This window comes from Patella vulgata, chromosome 4 (assembly GCF_932274485.2).
Source record: "Patella vulgata chromosome 4, xgPatVulg1.2, whole genome shotgun sequence".
Classification (NCBI taxonomy): domain Eukaryota; kingdom Metazoa; phylum Mollusca; class Gastropoda; family Patellidae; genus Patella; species Patella vulgata.
In genome coordinates, this window is record NC_065882.2 from 76501648 (window position 1) to 76518386 (window position 16739).

The 16739-nt window shown below is 35.4% G+C and overlaps 1 protein-coding gene across 4 annotated transcripts in view; it reads right to left on the bottom strand.

The window, feature by feature from the left end:
* Nucleotides 1-14013: 14013 nt before the first annotated feature.
* Nucleotides 14014-16739, bottom strand: part of LOC126819428 (prostaglandin E2 receptor EP4 subtype) — a 71171-nt gene continuing 68445 nt past the window's right edge. For all 4 annotated transcript variants that reach the window (XM_050547453.2, XM_050547451.2, XM_050547452.2 and 1 more), the window contains exon 4: nt 14014-16227. In XM_050547453.2, the coding sequence (XP_050403410.1) occupies nt 16194-16227 (34 nt within the window). In that variant the 3' untranslated portion in view covers nt 14014-16193. The remainder of the gene's footprint in view (nt 16228-16739) is intronic.

Here is a 16739-nt window from a genome sequence, read left to right on the forward strand (position 1 = left end):
TCGTGGGTTTTCTCCGGGTCCTCCGGTTTCCTCCCACTGCTAAAGACCCCTACGCGCAAGCGAATTATGTAAATAAAATTAAACCATATGTTAGTCCCGAAATGACCTAGTTTGTGTCGAGTGGACGTTAAACCCCATTTCTCTCTCTCTCTCTCTCTCTCTAACACTTTGATACTGGAGAGTCACGGTAGCTAAGTGGGTAAGAGATCGGCTTGCTAGCCTGGAGGTCACATGTTCGATCCCTGCATTGTTCGAGAAAGTTCATCAGGATTTTTCTCTGTGGCCTCCCATAGTCATCGATGCAGAATGGAGAGTCTGACAAGGACAGCTGTCTAGTGGTATGGAACACTGAGGTTTCATGGCAATTGGAATTCGATATAAGAGTAGGCCATAGTGCTGCTGCCTGTAGGACGTTTAACCCCATTTCATTTCAATGATATTGTCCAAATGTTGACACAGACCTAGGGGAAACTAATGTGGGCAGGGGTATTAGACAATACGTTTGAGGTGAAAAATGGAGATTAAAGAAACAGAAGGAACCTTGATGCTGTGATTTGGTCCCAGTGGCACACAAAATATCCATCATTAAAAAAAAAAATACACAAATAAACTCAATGAAATAATAAATACAAAACAAAAGAACCTAAATTTTGAAAAATTAGTCAGCCATATATTTAACCTGTGTGATTATTTCATGTAATGCACAATTCTACCAATGACAGAAGGAATTAATAAAAAAATGTGTTTTTGCATGTACGTGTTCCTATTTCCTGATCTTTACTTTATTAATCATTGTGTTCCCTCCCAAATTAATATTTTTTTAAAAGTTAAATTGTGCCCCCATTTTTCCCAGCATTACCCAATATTTAATTGACCAATGATAGCAATTTTTATAAATCGGAGATGAAAACTTGTTAATCTTTCTAATTATAAATGGTGTTTTTAAACAATTTTCCGATATGTTTTTCTTTTCTTATTAAAGTAAAATGATTTTAAAGGGTGTTTGTTTATCTCAGAAATGTTTTTCCTTTCTAAAACAACTTTCCAACAAACTTTAATTATTTGTTGTACAAAGAAAAGATGGTTATCTTTTATTCTACAGATTTTCCCCAAACTGATCCTACCCCTGTGGATCTGTGGCCAATATTTCCACAGAAATATATTTCACCATTTGGTTGTTGGTTGAGTTTGCTTATTTATGAATTGAAATTGCCACAGTTGTGGTCTTTTGTTTCAAAATAAGAATAAAGGGTAAAAATAAAGCATTTCCCTTTAAGTTGGACAAAAAAGGGGAAATAATAAGACCTTACTCATAAGCTGATTAAAACAAAGTAACAAAATTCAACTTCATATTTGGCAGCAATGATTTGTCTTTTTTAAAACATTTCTTTCATATTATCTTAAAAAGGCATTGGGTAAAAGCAATATATAATAACAACAGACTGCTTTGTTAATTATTTGTATATAGCCATCAGTAACATGTTTGATTGTATCATTGCTTGATAATGGTGAGAGTACCCTCAATGTAACGCTGCAGTTAATAAACCTAGTGAATGTTATCCATAAAGCTGTCTGTTAGTATATATTTGAAATCTGGTGCAAGGCAGGGTAAGCTTACTCTTCCGGACACCTGTTACCACTGTTTGTTGTGTATTTGCTGATTACACCATTTTGCCTATACCGTTTTTTTAGGACTTTGAATTTTGTCTAATGATTTGGATTGTTTGTACTTGGTTTTATTTTATTTAGTAAACGTTTTAGGTCTGTCTTTCCTGTATTGTAAATAAGCAAAACAAACTACCTTTATATCTTATGTATATTTTTATATTTAACCACTCCATACATTTACAGTGTTAAAAAGGTATTTTCGTAATTAATGAATAGCCTAATAAAGAGACATAATGCTGTCGATGATCTTCTTTATTTTGATTTTGAGTCATACATGTAAGGTCTGTCATTGATTCCCGGTTTGTATGTGACAAGCCTTAGGGTCGCCTATCCAAACTCGTGGATAGGCGACCCTAGGCACCCCCCCCCCCCAGACCACACAAGCGAATTATTGAAAAAAAATTTATACCATATATTAGTAAATAATGACCTAGTGAAGTGGAGTGAAAGGCTTCTCTCTCTCTTTCTCTCTCTCTCTCTCTCTGTACAGATGAGACAAAAAACATGAGTTGCACTTGTAAACTTGTTGATGTGCATACAAAAGAATCTGTGACATTTAATAAAAAGGCGTATAAAAATGCAGATGTTTGGGCAAAAGTTCCGTCAGGGTGCATATCTATGCCTGTTGGAGCTGAAAAGTAGGAGAAAACCCATTATAATTGAGAGAGAGAGAGAGAAATGGGGTTTAACGTCCACTTGACACAAACTAGGTCATTTCGAGACTAACATATGGTTCAATTTTATTTCAATAATTCCCTTGCGCGTAGGGGTCTTCAGCAGTGGGAGGAAACCGGAGGACCCAGAGAAAAGTTGGATAGGCAACCCTGCTCCTTGTCACGTACAACCGGGGAATCGAAACCATGCCAGTTGACTCAGTGACAGACTTTATGGTACAGCGCACACGTGCTAACCATTCAGCCATATAACCACCCCATTATAATTGAGTTTCTGCATTATGTTTCTTTAAATATGTTTGTGTTTGTAGCATGTTCTACGTCAGATATTAAACAAAGGCATGGTTGTATAACATTCTAATATCTTGGTTTAAAGTGCTCAGAGATTATTTAAATGATAGAAGCTAATTAAGACATACAATTTATATCTGATATGATGAATCAAAAACATTAAATAAAAGAGATTATAATAGAAATTTACATAAATAAAATATAAATAAAATTTAAAGATGTATTATGTAAGATTTAGATAAAGATCTGGCCGATCTTTAAAAATAGATAATGAGCAATGAATATTTTGAAAATTTCAGTCAAATTACATTATTCTGAGCAAAGTTATGCATGTTTGATATTTTGACATACCATAGTCTTGATTGTCAAGTATCATTGCTGTGATAATAAACAAAGTCTTGATTTTTCATTCAGCAGACATTGTCTAATCCACTTAATATCTCTACCATGTGATGGTCTAGATAGTTGATTATGGGCTTGTCATATGATGGTCTTGAGAGTTTATTATGGGCTTGTCATGTGATGGTCTAGATAGTTGATTATGGGCTTGTCATGTGATGGTCTAGAGAGTTTATTATGGGCTCTTCATGTGAATAAATCTCTAAATAATAATTCATATAACATTTGAAGCCAGAAAAAAAGACCTGCATTAGGCAGATTTAGCTCTTACATAATGCATCTTTAATTTTCAGTAATAAAGTACAAATATAAGTTATTTCATGATGATCCATCATATGATAATTGTTATAAAATATTCTTTTCAGTTTGATATCAATGATGCTTGGTCTGGCGCAAGTCCTTCAAAAACGAACTCAACTGTATCCCAACAACTAAATTTCACATCTAGTACAGAAAATGAAGAAACCGAAGCTTGATAAATATCTGATAATATTTATTAGTTCTTTAAATTATATTATGTAGCACTGTAAAGAGAGAATATTAATTTAACATTAGAAACAAAGGGTATATTCGATTCTCAGCCTAGAACCTCATGAATGAACAGAATTGCAATGGATTGACGCGGAATTCAATCCTGTCACAGTTCTGTCAATCTCCACAAACAGAGACACTGTAATTAGTATCGTGACGTAATTAATTATAAACACAACGAATATGTTTCAGCTGTCATGATTGGTTGAGATAATTTCTTGTGCCGTCACTCAACTGTCACAAATTTTTGGATTGAGAGAATTCAATTTCCGGATGGTTCAACTGAGTATCCTCTATGGGGTAAATCTATTTGTTAGGGTTAGGGTAAGCATTATGGCAAAGTCCAGAGTTAGGGTTAGGGTTGGGATTAGCGCTAGCCCTGTTTACATCTTGTAACCTTAGACCAAACTTGAAGTGGGCCTTATCAAATAGATCTATCTCTAACCACCTCTTATGTAGCACTGCAAAGGGAGATAATTAATAGTTTATATTGTTTATTTAACATTAGAAACAAAGATTAAGATATTGGAAAGAAAGAGTATAAAATAGTCATTGAATCCATCATTGTTTTTATATTCACCTTAAAAAATAAAACAACCTGTGATCCATTTTTATTCCATATCTGATGGCTCTACATACTTAGGTATATTGCAGCTTGTTGCCAAGCTTTTATGTTCCATGTGACAAATATTATCTTCAGATGTGCCATATAACTTTAAAAGATTATAAAAGACGTAATTCTATGGAATACAATTATTGCTAGTTACTGAGCGAACTTTCGATAATTGCTTGATAAAGACCATGTTCCTGAAGCAACGACTGCGAGTTTTACAACATCTAGAGTCTAGACGTTGCTTGTTTACTTCAAAATTCCCAAACTTATAGCTATGTTATCTACAGACAAGTGAGGAGTAGCGTACAATTAGAGGTTGTGACATCGTGACCTCCATGGAAACCTTGACATTGAATGAACCTTGAATTTTGCAACTCGATTATCACAGGTAGACATTTTAGCTTGAAAGTGCGAGACTTGGTATTTGCGACGATCGAGGAATCTGATAGGCTCACAAGTTGGGCTTGTACCCAATCGAAATTAGTGCGCAATATGCAGGAGTATTACGTGAAGGCCTTGATAAGATGTACGTAGTTAAAGCGAGATCAAGTCTTCTATTGAAGATAGATAAAGACTAGAGAAGCCTAGACAAAACGTGGTGCAATAATAAGCAGTAATTATATTCCATAGGATATTCCAGGGCCCATATTCACGAAAACTTAAACTAAGATACAATCGAAATTTTAAGAAATACTGCAATTCGATTGGCTGACCAGTAAAATCAATTTGCATATATCCAATGAAGTTGCAGTATTTCTTAAAATTTCGGTTGTAACTTAGTTTAAGTTTTCGTGAATAAGGGCCCAGCTCAATTACCAAATACATGTACCATTGAAACAATTCAGAAGATTAAATTAAGTAAAAATGAGATTTGATTTGACCAATCTATTGATATTTAGAGTCAAGTATGGTCTATTTTATATTAGATCATTTATTCCATATGTTGATTGGCACCCTTCGATTGTTTAAACATAATTTGACTTCTTTGTCCCATAAATTTTATTTATAACAAATATCATTATCTTTGTTCTTCATGACCAAACTGTTTTGTGAAAAACATTGAAATAAAGTGATTTTCTCATGCATGTGCATTGTACATAGATGCTCATTTCATTGTATAGTATATTATCATTACATACAGTATTTGGAGATATTTCTAATTAATGAAAATATATAAATGTACAGACTTTGATAATATATTCAATCTCTGCTACTCATGAGACTTCTGTATAATTTACTTCTTTTTTTTTCAATCTTTAATACATTTGAAATTCTGGCCCAGAGTTCACAAAGCATTCTAAGACTTAAGTTAAGAATTTACTCAACTTTCATTCACTGTTTATGAGAAATATCTTTGATCCAGAAACATAAAACTTTGCATATAGTTTCTTATTGATGTATTTTTTATACATTAAAACAACAAAAGTTTTATAAAGGGCTATATTTTAGTGAAAATAAGGCGAACGATTTCGAGTAGTTGTGAACTCTGGGTCAGGTTTTATTTTTATTTTATTTTTCATTCTCTACTACATTTGAAACTCTTTGTCTTTTTTTCCTCTTGTATTTTATCCCTGTTATCATATGACAATATATCTATCATAATTATTTATCTTTTAAATCTACTCAAACGATTCCATAATTACCGGTATATTCTTCTATTTCTATTTCTGTTTATGTGTATATGCATGTATATGTTTATGACTTTGTAAAGCCTAGTATATATTATTTATTCTTAACCAGAATCGATTAAAATTAACTTCTGGTAAGTGATTGGAATTGGCAGAGTTTTTTTTTGTGTCTAATTGTTTTTGTGTGTTTATTATTTGTATGGCAATGGCGTTAGCTTATATGCCGGACATGTCCGCCTGAATTGGTAACAGTCCGACCTCGAATATTCTCAATCGGACATGGGGATAGTGTGAATCAAACTCAAAATTTCAAAAAATATTATATTATACTAACGCTTCATAAAGCTGAAATTTAAGATACAGATGTGATGTTGCCCTTTGATGTTGGTGCGTGTCATTATTTCAAATAATGGTACGGGCAACCTGCCAAGCGTAATTATTTATACTAGTTGAAATATTGGACCCACGTGACATATTCCATTGAACTTCACGTGCTGGATAGTGTTTGTATTTTAAGTTGTTTAATGGTCTTGTGCAAGATATTGCGTAATATATGGATATAGCCCTTGGGGTTAAACTTACTCGTGCAATATCAATATATTACTTATAGTCACGCACTTGACCATTAAACTACACTTAATGTAACTCTACATATTGTTAATAGATGATGGTACTGACTTTACTTAGTGAATTTAAAGGTTGTGTTAATGAAGAGAGATGCACGACGGCTAACTTGTTCATTCAGTATATAATGTGATAATTTTCCCATGAGTTAGACTGGTTGACTGAGAGTATAGTCTGGATTCGTGGGTCGTAAAACTCCAAATTGGTATTGATCTTTAGCGAAAAAATTTGGAAAATGATAAATCATCATATCTCTAGTTATGAGTGCCGTCTAATATTATTGCTTGGATTTATATCTGGAAGTATGATTTATTAACTGTTTGATAATTACTACGTTAAGTTGCCTAAATTATAATTATGTTTTCAGTTTTAACATGGGCCACCCTGGTTGAATCTAACGCGTAATTGAAGTAATGTTACGTAATGATTAAAGATACATTATGGAAGATTAGATAAAGAGCCGGCAGTAATCACTATAATAGTTAAAAAATTGAAAATGTCAGTCAAATTGCTCCACTCTAAGCCAAGAAAACCTTATTTTAAAATCTCTGTAGCCTCCATTGTCATTGTTAGCACTGTCCCAATAAGTAACAAAATCTTGATTATCCATTTTTGCACTTAATTAGCAAGGATCATTAAACAACAGATCGGATTTAAATCCAATGAAAATCGGACATATAAAATGGCATCGAGAGTTGATCATGTTAATAAATGTCTAATTAATAGTTTATATAACATTTCAGGCCTAAAAAAAAGCCCCAATCTAATTAAAAAATAGATCCTATTTTGTTTCGTTTTTTTTTATAGTTCAAAATTTCGTTTTACTTGTCTTAACTACACAAGGATCTGGAAGAGTTGTTATATAACACGTGTTCTGGTTAATGTAAGGGATTAGCCAAAAAACTGTGGGTATTCTACTTAAAACGTCAACGCTGATGTATGACTCCTGACACAACCTCCCACTACAACTGCTCACATTTCCATGTAATAGAGGCCATCAAAAGTATAAAACGAAACGAAATATAGATATGTATATTTAATGAGATTGAGAAAGATCTGCAATAGGCAGATTTAGTTCTTGCATAATGTATGTTTAATTTAGAAACATCCTTTAGAAATAATAGAAAATAAATGATTGGACAAATGGCAGTAGAGTTAATGAAATATTAGTTTAATATGGTCATGTTCAACAATTACTAATGTGGGGCACCAAAGGTTGGCAGCCGGTTTCCATGAATGAGGCACCAAAAGTTGATCATGAAAGATTGAATTTTTAAAAATGAAGCGCCAAAAGTTGACCGTGAAAGCCAGTGAGTTTCCATAAATGATTATCCAAAAATGGAGTTGTATATTAATGTATAATTATTAATAGCCGTGTATTATATAAATATTAAATGTAAAATAGATTATAATTATTATTATTAAGATCTCTTATTTAAGCCGTGGTCTTCAACCTGGAGGACGGGGGTCATGGTGGCTAAGTGGGGAAGACGTTGGCTCGCTAGCCTGGAGGTCAGGTGTTTGATCCCTGCATTGGCCGAGATTTTCTGGTTTGGTTCCCCCTTGTCAGTGATGTAGAACAGAGGGCCTGACAAGGACAGCTGTCTAGTCGTTCGGATGGTACAAAAAAAATGAGGTCCCATGTACACATTGGCCCTTGACAGTGGCAATTCGATATAAGAGTAGGCCACAGTGCCGCTGCCCAGGCAAAATTTCCCTAATAGCACACTGTAGGACTTTAAACCCCATTTCATTTCACTTCAACCTGGAGGCAATTTGTTCACTTCCAGGTGGTGAATAAGAACGTCCAAGAATTATAAAAGGTATAGGGCATTTCAAAAACTGTGACCAATCGATGTTCCGCGCTTAACATGTGATCCATGTGATTGTTGTTATTTAATTGTGGAACATGATGATGAAGCTAGACAGCTCGGGGAATAGTTGGACAGCAAGGGAACCGTTAAAACAAAAGGTTGAAAACCACGGATATAGAGAATAGATATTTTATTCCTCAACTGGAGTTATCATTTTAAAGGGACAATAACACTCTTGCTGGCTTGAAAGCTCCAGAAAATAAATAATATCTCTAACTAAGTACTGGATGTTTAAGTGTCCTACCTGTTGTGTAAATTATCCATTACATCCTATTTTACTGGTCCAGAGGGTTCGAAAATATTTTTAAATCAAAGTTTCATTTGAAAAGGTTTACGTTAGACGTTTCAAACCATTATGTTGAATTTTTCAAAATTTTTAAATAAGGTGTGTTAAGATGAAATTTGTATCATCAATTAATTGAAATATTCTAAAATAGTACAATTTGTTGACCAGAATAAAGATTGGGACATATTATTCACTTACAACAAGAGTGGTATTGAGCCTTTAAGGGGCATTCTTCTGATACAAATAAAGAATCAATCTGATTAGAACACAGATCCTATTTCGTTTCGTTTTTATACTTCAAAATTTCGTTTTACTCGTCTTTACTACACTAGAATCTGGAAGAGTGTTATCATTGACGTGTTCTGAATGATGTGAACTATTAGCCAATGAAACGCTCTGTTATGGCGAGCTTTAGACGTGTTTTACATGGAACTGTAGGTAATCCATTAGTAACATCAATGGTGATTGGTTAATAAAATGTCTGACGTCATAGGGTCAAAAGCCGCTCATATGACCTCTGACGCGATCTATCGCTACAACCGGTCAGATCTTCATATAGTGTAGGCCATCGAAAGTATAAAAAAACGAAACAAAATATAGATCTGTATTTTAATCAGATTGAAATATAATGTAAACTATTTTGGCTTAACCAAGGAGATTATCCTTGGCGATACACAGCTCAATATCACTGGATGAACGTGTTGACTTCATATATTTACCTATTATAGTTTGTGCACAGGTCACTGGTCACAATTCTATGGAATGCAATTTCTGTTTATTACTACCGGACATTTCAGCATTGCTCAATAAAGACTAAAGAGAAGCCTTGTCGAAATTAATTAATTTATTCTAGTCTTGTATTTCCAGTTCAATTACTAAGTGCCATTAAAACAAAGTACCTAGTTAATAGTTTCACAAAGTCAAAATTTCAGTACAGATAGGTAGAGAGAAATCTTGAAGTTATTGGGCTGTGTTACGATAAAAGTAGTGATGGTTTCCTTAAAAAGACTATCTAAATTGCAGCCAGCCGGGCAGTTGATTAGGCCATACAGTTCAACTGAAATAAAAATGAAAGTGGAGAAAGGCTGGGATGAAGTAAGAATTAGTTTGTATTCGTGATGGATACTTTGAATGGTTAAAATATATTACATTAGTTTATATTATTTAAAACTATTTGTAATTTTACAATAATTGGTTAAATTAACTACATGGTGTATAGTGCACGTCCATTTGAATGTGAATGACGTCTACAGTATGTTTAGAGTTGTTAAATCACATGTTGAGAATAAATAGTGCAATAGCTTATTATTATTTCCTTTTATTTTTTACCCTTTTAAAATCTCGCGGTTCGGCGAGTAAGACGGCTAAATCTATTTGTTAAGGCCAGCTCAATTTTTGTCAAGGTCATTGAGATGTAAATAAGGTTAGGGCACGTGATTGTTGCTAGATTGTAGGTCAGGGTTAGGGTAAACATTGGGGCTAGGTCCAGGATTGGGATTAACGCTAGCCCTGTTTACATCTCGTGACCTGTGACGAAAAATTGAGCTGGCCTTATCATTTAGCACTAACTCCAGTAAGACGCTGGTTCACTAACCATGAGTTCCCAGGTTCGTTCCTGGTGTTGACCAATAAAGTCTCGCAGAATTTTCTGGTGTGCTTTCCCCTTGACAGTGGTGCAGAACGGAGGGCCTGGCAAGGACAGTGTCTAGTCATTCGTTGGGATGGGATGAAACGGGGGTCCGATGTACACATTGGCGTGCACGTAAAAGAAACCCCCGACAGATTGAATTCTAATTAGAGTAGGCCGTAGCACCGCTACCCGGGAAAAAATGCCCTCATAGCATTCTGCATGTCGCCCGGGCCCAAACTTAGAAGATCAAAGCCTCTCTCTCCTGTTAGCCAAAGAATAATCTCTCGTTAATATAGGATACAGTTCTTTTTTATTTATTTTTTTTTTTATATATAACTCTTTCAAACAATAGTAACGTCTATTTAATAATAATAACCTTCATGGACTTTTGCAGGTAGATTATCCCTAGTTCCTTTAGGAACTGTCTCTGGTCGGACGGTGTCCACTTATAGTTCCTGACCGTCCCTGTATATAGCTGTAATATGAAAATACCCTCTTCCCACCTCTGTTCTAAGGCTATTTTGGCATCCTTAACGACTATTTTTCACGTGATTCTTCTTTATTCGCCAAAGGAATCATTTCTTGCCACAGATAACACATTTATATTAATTCAACACTGTTTTCTAGCAGCATTTTGCAATTAAAAACATAACACAAAATACCGCATGCAGACCGCATGTTTATTTAATCGCTAAATTCGACTTGAAAATAGTGTTGAATTATTATAAATTGGTGTCAAATATTGTGAGAAATGATTCCTTTTGTCAAAAAATAAAGAAGCACGGTGAAAAATAGATGGTAAGGGTTCCAAAATAACATATGGGGAGGTGGGGAAGAGCGATATTTCACCGTATTTTCATATTGCAGCTATATACAGACGGATAGACAGTTCCTAAAGGAACTAGACTGTCCCTTACTTCAAAACAGACGAACGAATTTACACCTTTCTATACAATTACAACCCTTTATCCTTCAATATCTTACCATGTACAGTAGCGGTACGTATCTTTTTGGAAGCAGACCACCAATAAATTTCACCACCACGTTACTCTCTCTCTCTCTCTCTCTCTCTCTCTCTCTCCCCTTCTCCCCCGGGATTGAATTGACTTTTCTGCCAGGTTTCGGTAAATATTTATTGTTTAGAGATGAAAGGATATTTTTATTTGAGTTCAAGTTTACGTATCTCAAAATATCGGTGGTTAACCTCATACCTTGGAGCAAATACATGGGGGAAGGGTTGTTGGAGCAGAATTAATGATAACTTAAATGGTGGTCTGAACCTTCTATCTAATCGGAGTTATTCCCCTTCTTCCAACAAGTAACGATGGATATTTAGTCCTCGTTGAAGACTTGGTGGTTCTCGGTGCCCGAGACTTCTGAGAAGGGGGATGCTATTGTAGGCCGGTTGGACAGGTTCGGGTCTTTCCGGAGTCCAAAATGGCCGCTTTATATAAATGAGAATTTTGGGGATTTAACCCTACCCCCAACCGATCGCCTACCAAAACATCACCAGCTACAACCAATTGATCTCCACAGCACCTTCACCAAACGCCACCACACTACCAAACTTCAATGGCAAAATAGAACTGAAAGGTAACGACGCAATCCACTGGAGCCCAAACACGACCAGAGAGATCAACTGCTGGATGAGGAATTTAAACTAGGATTAGGGAAAAGGAATGAGAAGCCGTCTTTAGGACAGACAGTTGTCAATTTGAGCGACAGACTTCTCAGCCCCCTAGAAATGAACATTCTTGACAAAGGCCTTAAATTCATTCCACCCCAACAATAACATCCATAAACCCCACCACCCAGACAACCGATCGCTTCCAAAGAACAGTTTCGTTAACTTATTTTTTAGGAACAAACCCTGCAGCGGTAAAACATTATTCACAGAAAAATCTACATGGAAACCACTTAAAAAGTCATTATCACCAGCCATCCTAAAAACTTTCGACGAAATAAACACAGAAATATCATGCCTTCAACTATAATCACAAAAACCAAATGTCAACCGAGAAACAAAAACAGCATTAAACAGTCTCAAAAAAGACAAAAAAACATAATAATTAAGAAAAGCGCCAAAAGCTCGTGTTGTGTCATAATGAATCGCACAGACTATATCTCTGAGGCAGAAAAAACAATGAAATAATCCTAAACATTACACTAAATTAGACCAACCCATCTTTAAGGACACCGCAATCTTAATAAACAACATCTTACATGAATTACAAAATAAGGAATACATAACAGCAAAACAATATGATTATCTATCCGCTAAATCTGACTGCCGACAACGACATCTCTATACACTACCGAAAATACATAAAAATCCAGAAACGGAATGGTTTATATCTAATAAATTACCCAAGGGACGCCCAATAATATCAGACCGTGGCAGCGAATCATACAACGTATCACAATATATAGACCACTTCTTATTACCCCTAGCATGCCAACACCCATCCTACCTTAAAGAGAGAGAGAAAGAAATGGGGTTTAACGTCCACTCGGCACAAACTAAGTCATTTCGGGACTAACGTATGGTTTAATTTTGTTTCAATAATTCGCTTGCGCGTAGGGGTCTTTAGCAGATGGAGGAAATCGGAGGACCCGGAGAAAACCCACGAGGTTGGACAGGCGACCTACCTTAAAGACACTAACGATTTTATTCACAAAATCAAACAGTTAATGGACCCGGAGCACACCATTCTAATACCCATCGACGTACAAAGCATGTACACGAACATGAAGACAACGTCAATTCTATGAGTTGTAGATGTTATTTTTGTGAAAAATTATTGGAAGAAGAAAGAACATGTTGGGAATCTACGAATTATATAGTCTTTATGGGTGCAACGGACACAATGCTGAAGATAAACCTATTGTTTACAATGTTGACCTCATGACCCATTGACGCCAATGTCATGACCTGTGATGTGTAGATCACGTGATATGGATATCATGGCTACTGACTGTGTCTGAGATACTTCTCCGCAGGTAGCGTGTCTCAGATGTTCAGAATGATGTAAGTCATAACAGAATAAATTTCCTTGACACTACTGTTTTTAAAAGTAGCAAAAACACAGGCCAATTGGAAACTAAAGTATTTTTCAAAGAAACCGATACACATCAATTATTGTTCAAAAGCTCCTTTCACCGAAAACATACGTTCCCTGGCATCATAAAATCTCAGATTCTCCGTTTTCAAAGGATATGCAATGAGAAGGCCGACTTTGAGTCAGCATGTACGCTGGTATTTAGCAAACTAAGAGAAAGAGGATACTCCAAACGCTATCTCCGACGTATAAAAAACAACACTTTAGCTGAACTTGCCGCCAAAGAAACAAATAATATGCACCCAGAAGTGGGCATATAAAAAGTATCTAATCGTTCGAATGGCATTGAAACGCGAGGTTCATCCGTGTACTCGTGTGCGTGCACGTAAAAGAACCCTTGACAGTTGGAATTTTATGAAGAATATAATAGGTAGAAACCCCGTTGTGTCTTCAATATCCCGGTTGGTGCAGAAAAATAGGACGTTAAACCCCATTTCGCTTCATTCTGGATTCATATCTTGACACCGTCAATGCATCAATTGACCCATATAAACATAAACAAACAAAGTGGGGTTTAACGTCCTACTGTTCTGCGCCGACTGGGCTAATGAAAACGGGCATACGCCATACAGTGTGCTATGACGTACATGTTTCCCGGACAGCGGCAACACTGTCTACTCTTATGATAAATTCCAACTGTCAAGGGCTCTTTTACGTGCTAAGAACTGTCAAACCATTTTGCATTAAATTAAGCTTTATTAATAAAGAAAAATCAATCATTTATATCACAGATAAAACATGTATTTTGCGGAAACCATCGTAAACCCTCTGGCTGTAAGAGAGTAGAAATACGAAAATATATTTTCATGGAAAATATTGACAATATTAACAAAAATACTATCAACATTAAAGCCGAGGAAAATATTCCATTAAATATATTTTCTAACTCCGTTCTAATAGCTTAATTAAATGATCCCAGAATAGACCTAATCAGCAATGCGTAAACAAACATAGTCACAAAACTGTTATATATATACATGCATGTGGGCTTATTGATCCCTATTGTCAACATACAATCTGGTTAAAATACAGATCTATATTTCGTTTCGTTTTTTATACTTTTGATGGCCTACACTACATGAACTGACCGGTTGTAACGATAGGTCGCTTCAGAAGTCCTACGAGCGGCTTTTGACCCTATGACATCAGACATTTGATTAACCAATCAGCATTGATGTTATTAGTGGATTACCCACAGTTCCGTTCAAAACACGTAACAGACCGTTTTATTGGCTAAGCCCTCACACCATTCAGAACACGTCAATGATAACAACTCTTCCAAATCCTAGTGTAGTAAAGACAAGTAAAACGAAATTTTGAACTATAAAACGAAACGAAATAGGATCTGTGTTTTAATTAGATTGAGTCAACATAATATTCACATTAAGCTATACAGGTATTACCCAAGAAATCGAAGGTATCTATAGAAACTAAAATAAATGGAGATTTCTATAAATAGTTGATAATTGATATCATTCGGAGAGTCTTTTTGTCGGTAGAATTCCATAGGATAAATGTCTATTTCGAGTTCAATTTTGCAAACACACAAATTGTGACACAATACCACGCATAGTCTCATATAATTGCATATTATCGCAACAACGTAAAACCAACCCCCTCAACATTTGTAATAGGATGTCAATTTCAAGTAACTATGATATTCGATTTAGTTTATATCTCCCTCGGGGGCTTTCAAAATAATATACAATACAGGCTCCATTCTACACCAATTCACATGGTCACGAATCTGTTCAAATCGATCACCTATTAAAGTATTTCTAACAGTTTCGATATTAAATTAACAATTGGATTTCAATTTGGGCGAATAATAAAATTCTGATATGTCTACGTGCTTAAACAAGAAATGGCCTTCTACCTGACGGAAAAAATGCTGCACATTAAATGCTGATTTCTGTTAGCATTTCTCTGTAAGCTAGATAATTCATGTAGTTACGCGAATATTCGTGGTTGGATCTGCGAATATGCATTACTCAGCCTATTTACAATTTATATTTTCAATTCTATTTGCCGATTAAATATTGTTCTGAGAAGTTTCGCAGCCAATAAGAAGTACAGACCACAGATTGATCTATGGAGTTTTGGAAATGACGACCCAACATCATAAAATCAATTCGTGACCAGCCATTCCACTGATGTCCAATCCATGCACTCACAGATGGGTGAAAAACACATTCAAAATTCTACACTATAAATATTCTCTCAAAACCATGTTTCTGATATGATTCTTAAAGCTTTGAATAACTGCAGAATGTCCAAGTTTACAAAATAACTGTCAAGCACCTTGCCAGTGTGTTTATATTCAACAAAAGTTAACATCCAAGCCTTGAATATATCGACTTTTTACTGGGGGATATGCAACATAATAATAATGTTAATGCTGGTCATTAAAACACGTATGTATCACGTTTTATACGTCCAAATGAGCCATTCCATTGTATAAGTTTCTTTGAATTGTTCTGTTCATGCTCACTAACACAATCTGAACGGCTAAACATTTATCAGTTTAGGTCTTCAAGATTCTAAATCTTTGGTGATGCTAGTCATTCAAACACGTATCGCGTTTTATGCGTCCAAATGGGCCATTCCATTGTATAAAGTCTCTTTGAATTGCTCTGTTCATGCCAACTAACACAATCTGAACGGATAAACATTTATCAGTTTAGCTCTTCAAGATTCTAAATCTTTGGTGATCTGAACTATTCGCACCAAATTCACTTTATAAAAGCATCCTTAGGCAAATTATATATTTCAAAAACTCGTCAATAGTTTTGCAATATTTTCCTCATCAATGGCTATCTTGATGAAACACAGATATTTATATTCCAGGTCTATACTTTATGTGTAAGATTTGGTTCGTCGAGCGTTAGCCCTGTAATACAAAAGATAAATGAATTATACAAAAGAGACTTAGACATCAGCATACACTTTCTTATGGGACACTCGTAACGACTTATTATATAGACAATATGGGACACTCGTAACGACTTATGAACAATATGGGCGATATTCTGGATTTCGATATGGGTGATATTTAGGATTTCGATTTCAGTAGCCGAAGTCAATCTCAAAACACTGACGACACCATTTGTAAATACCAGAATATAGATGCAGCCAGGAGCCCCAATATTGAAGGGCTCCTAAAGTAGTTCTAAGGTTATTTTATTTTATCTTGAATAAATGTTACGGCAGAGCTAAAACATGGGAGACATAAACTTTTCGCAGCTACGGCAAGCAACCAGTGGAGGGTGGGGTGGGGAATAGCCCGGAATATGCCACCTTTTCACTGTTGACGCGAGGGCCTATGCATGCTTGATCCGGTCCTAATAAGGGGATAACCCTTAACCCATATAAGTAGAGAAAACAACGAAACAAGTGGAACAC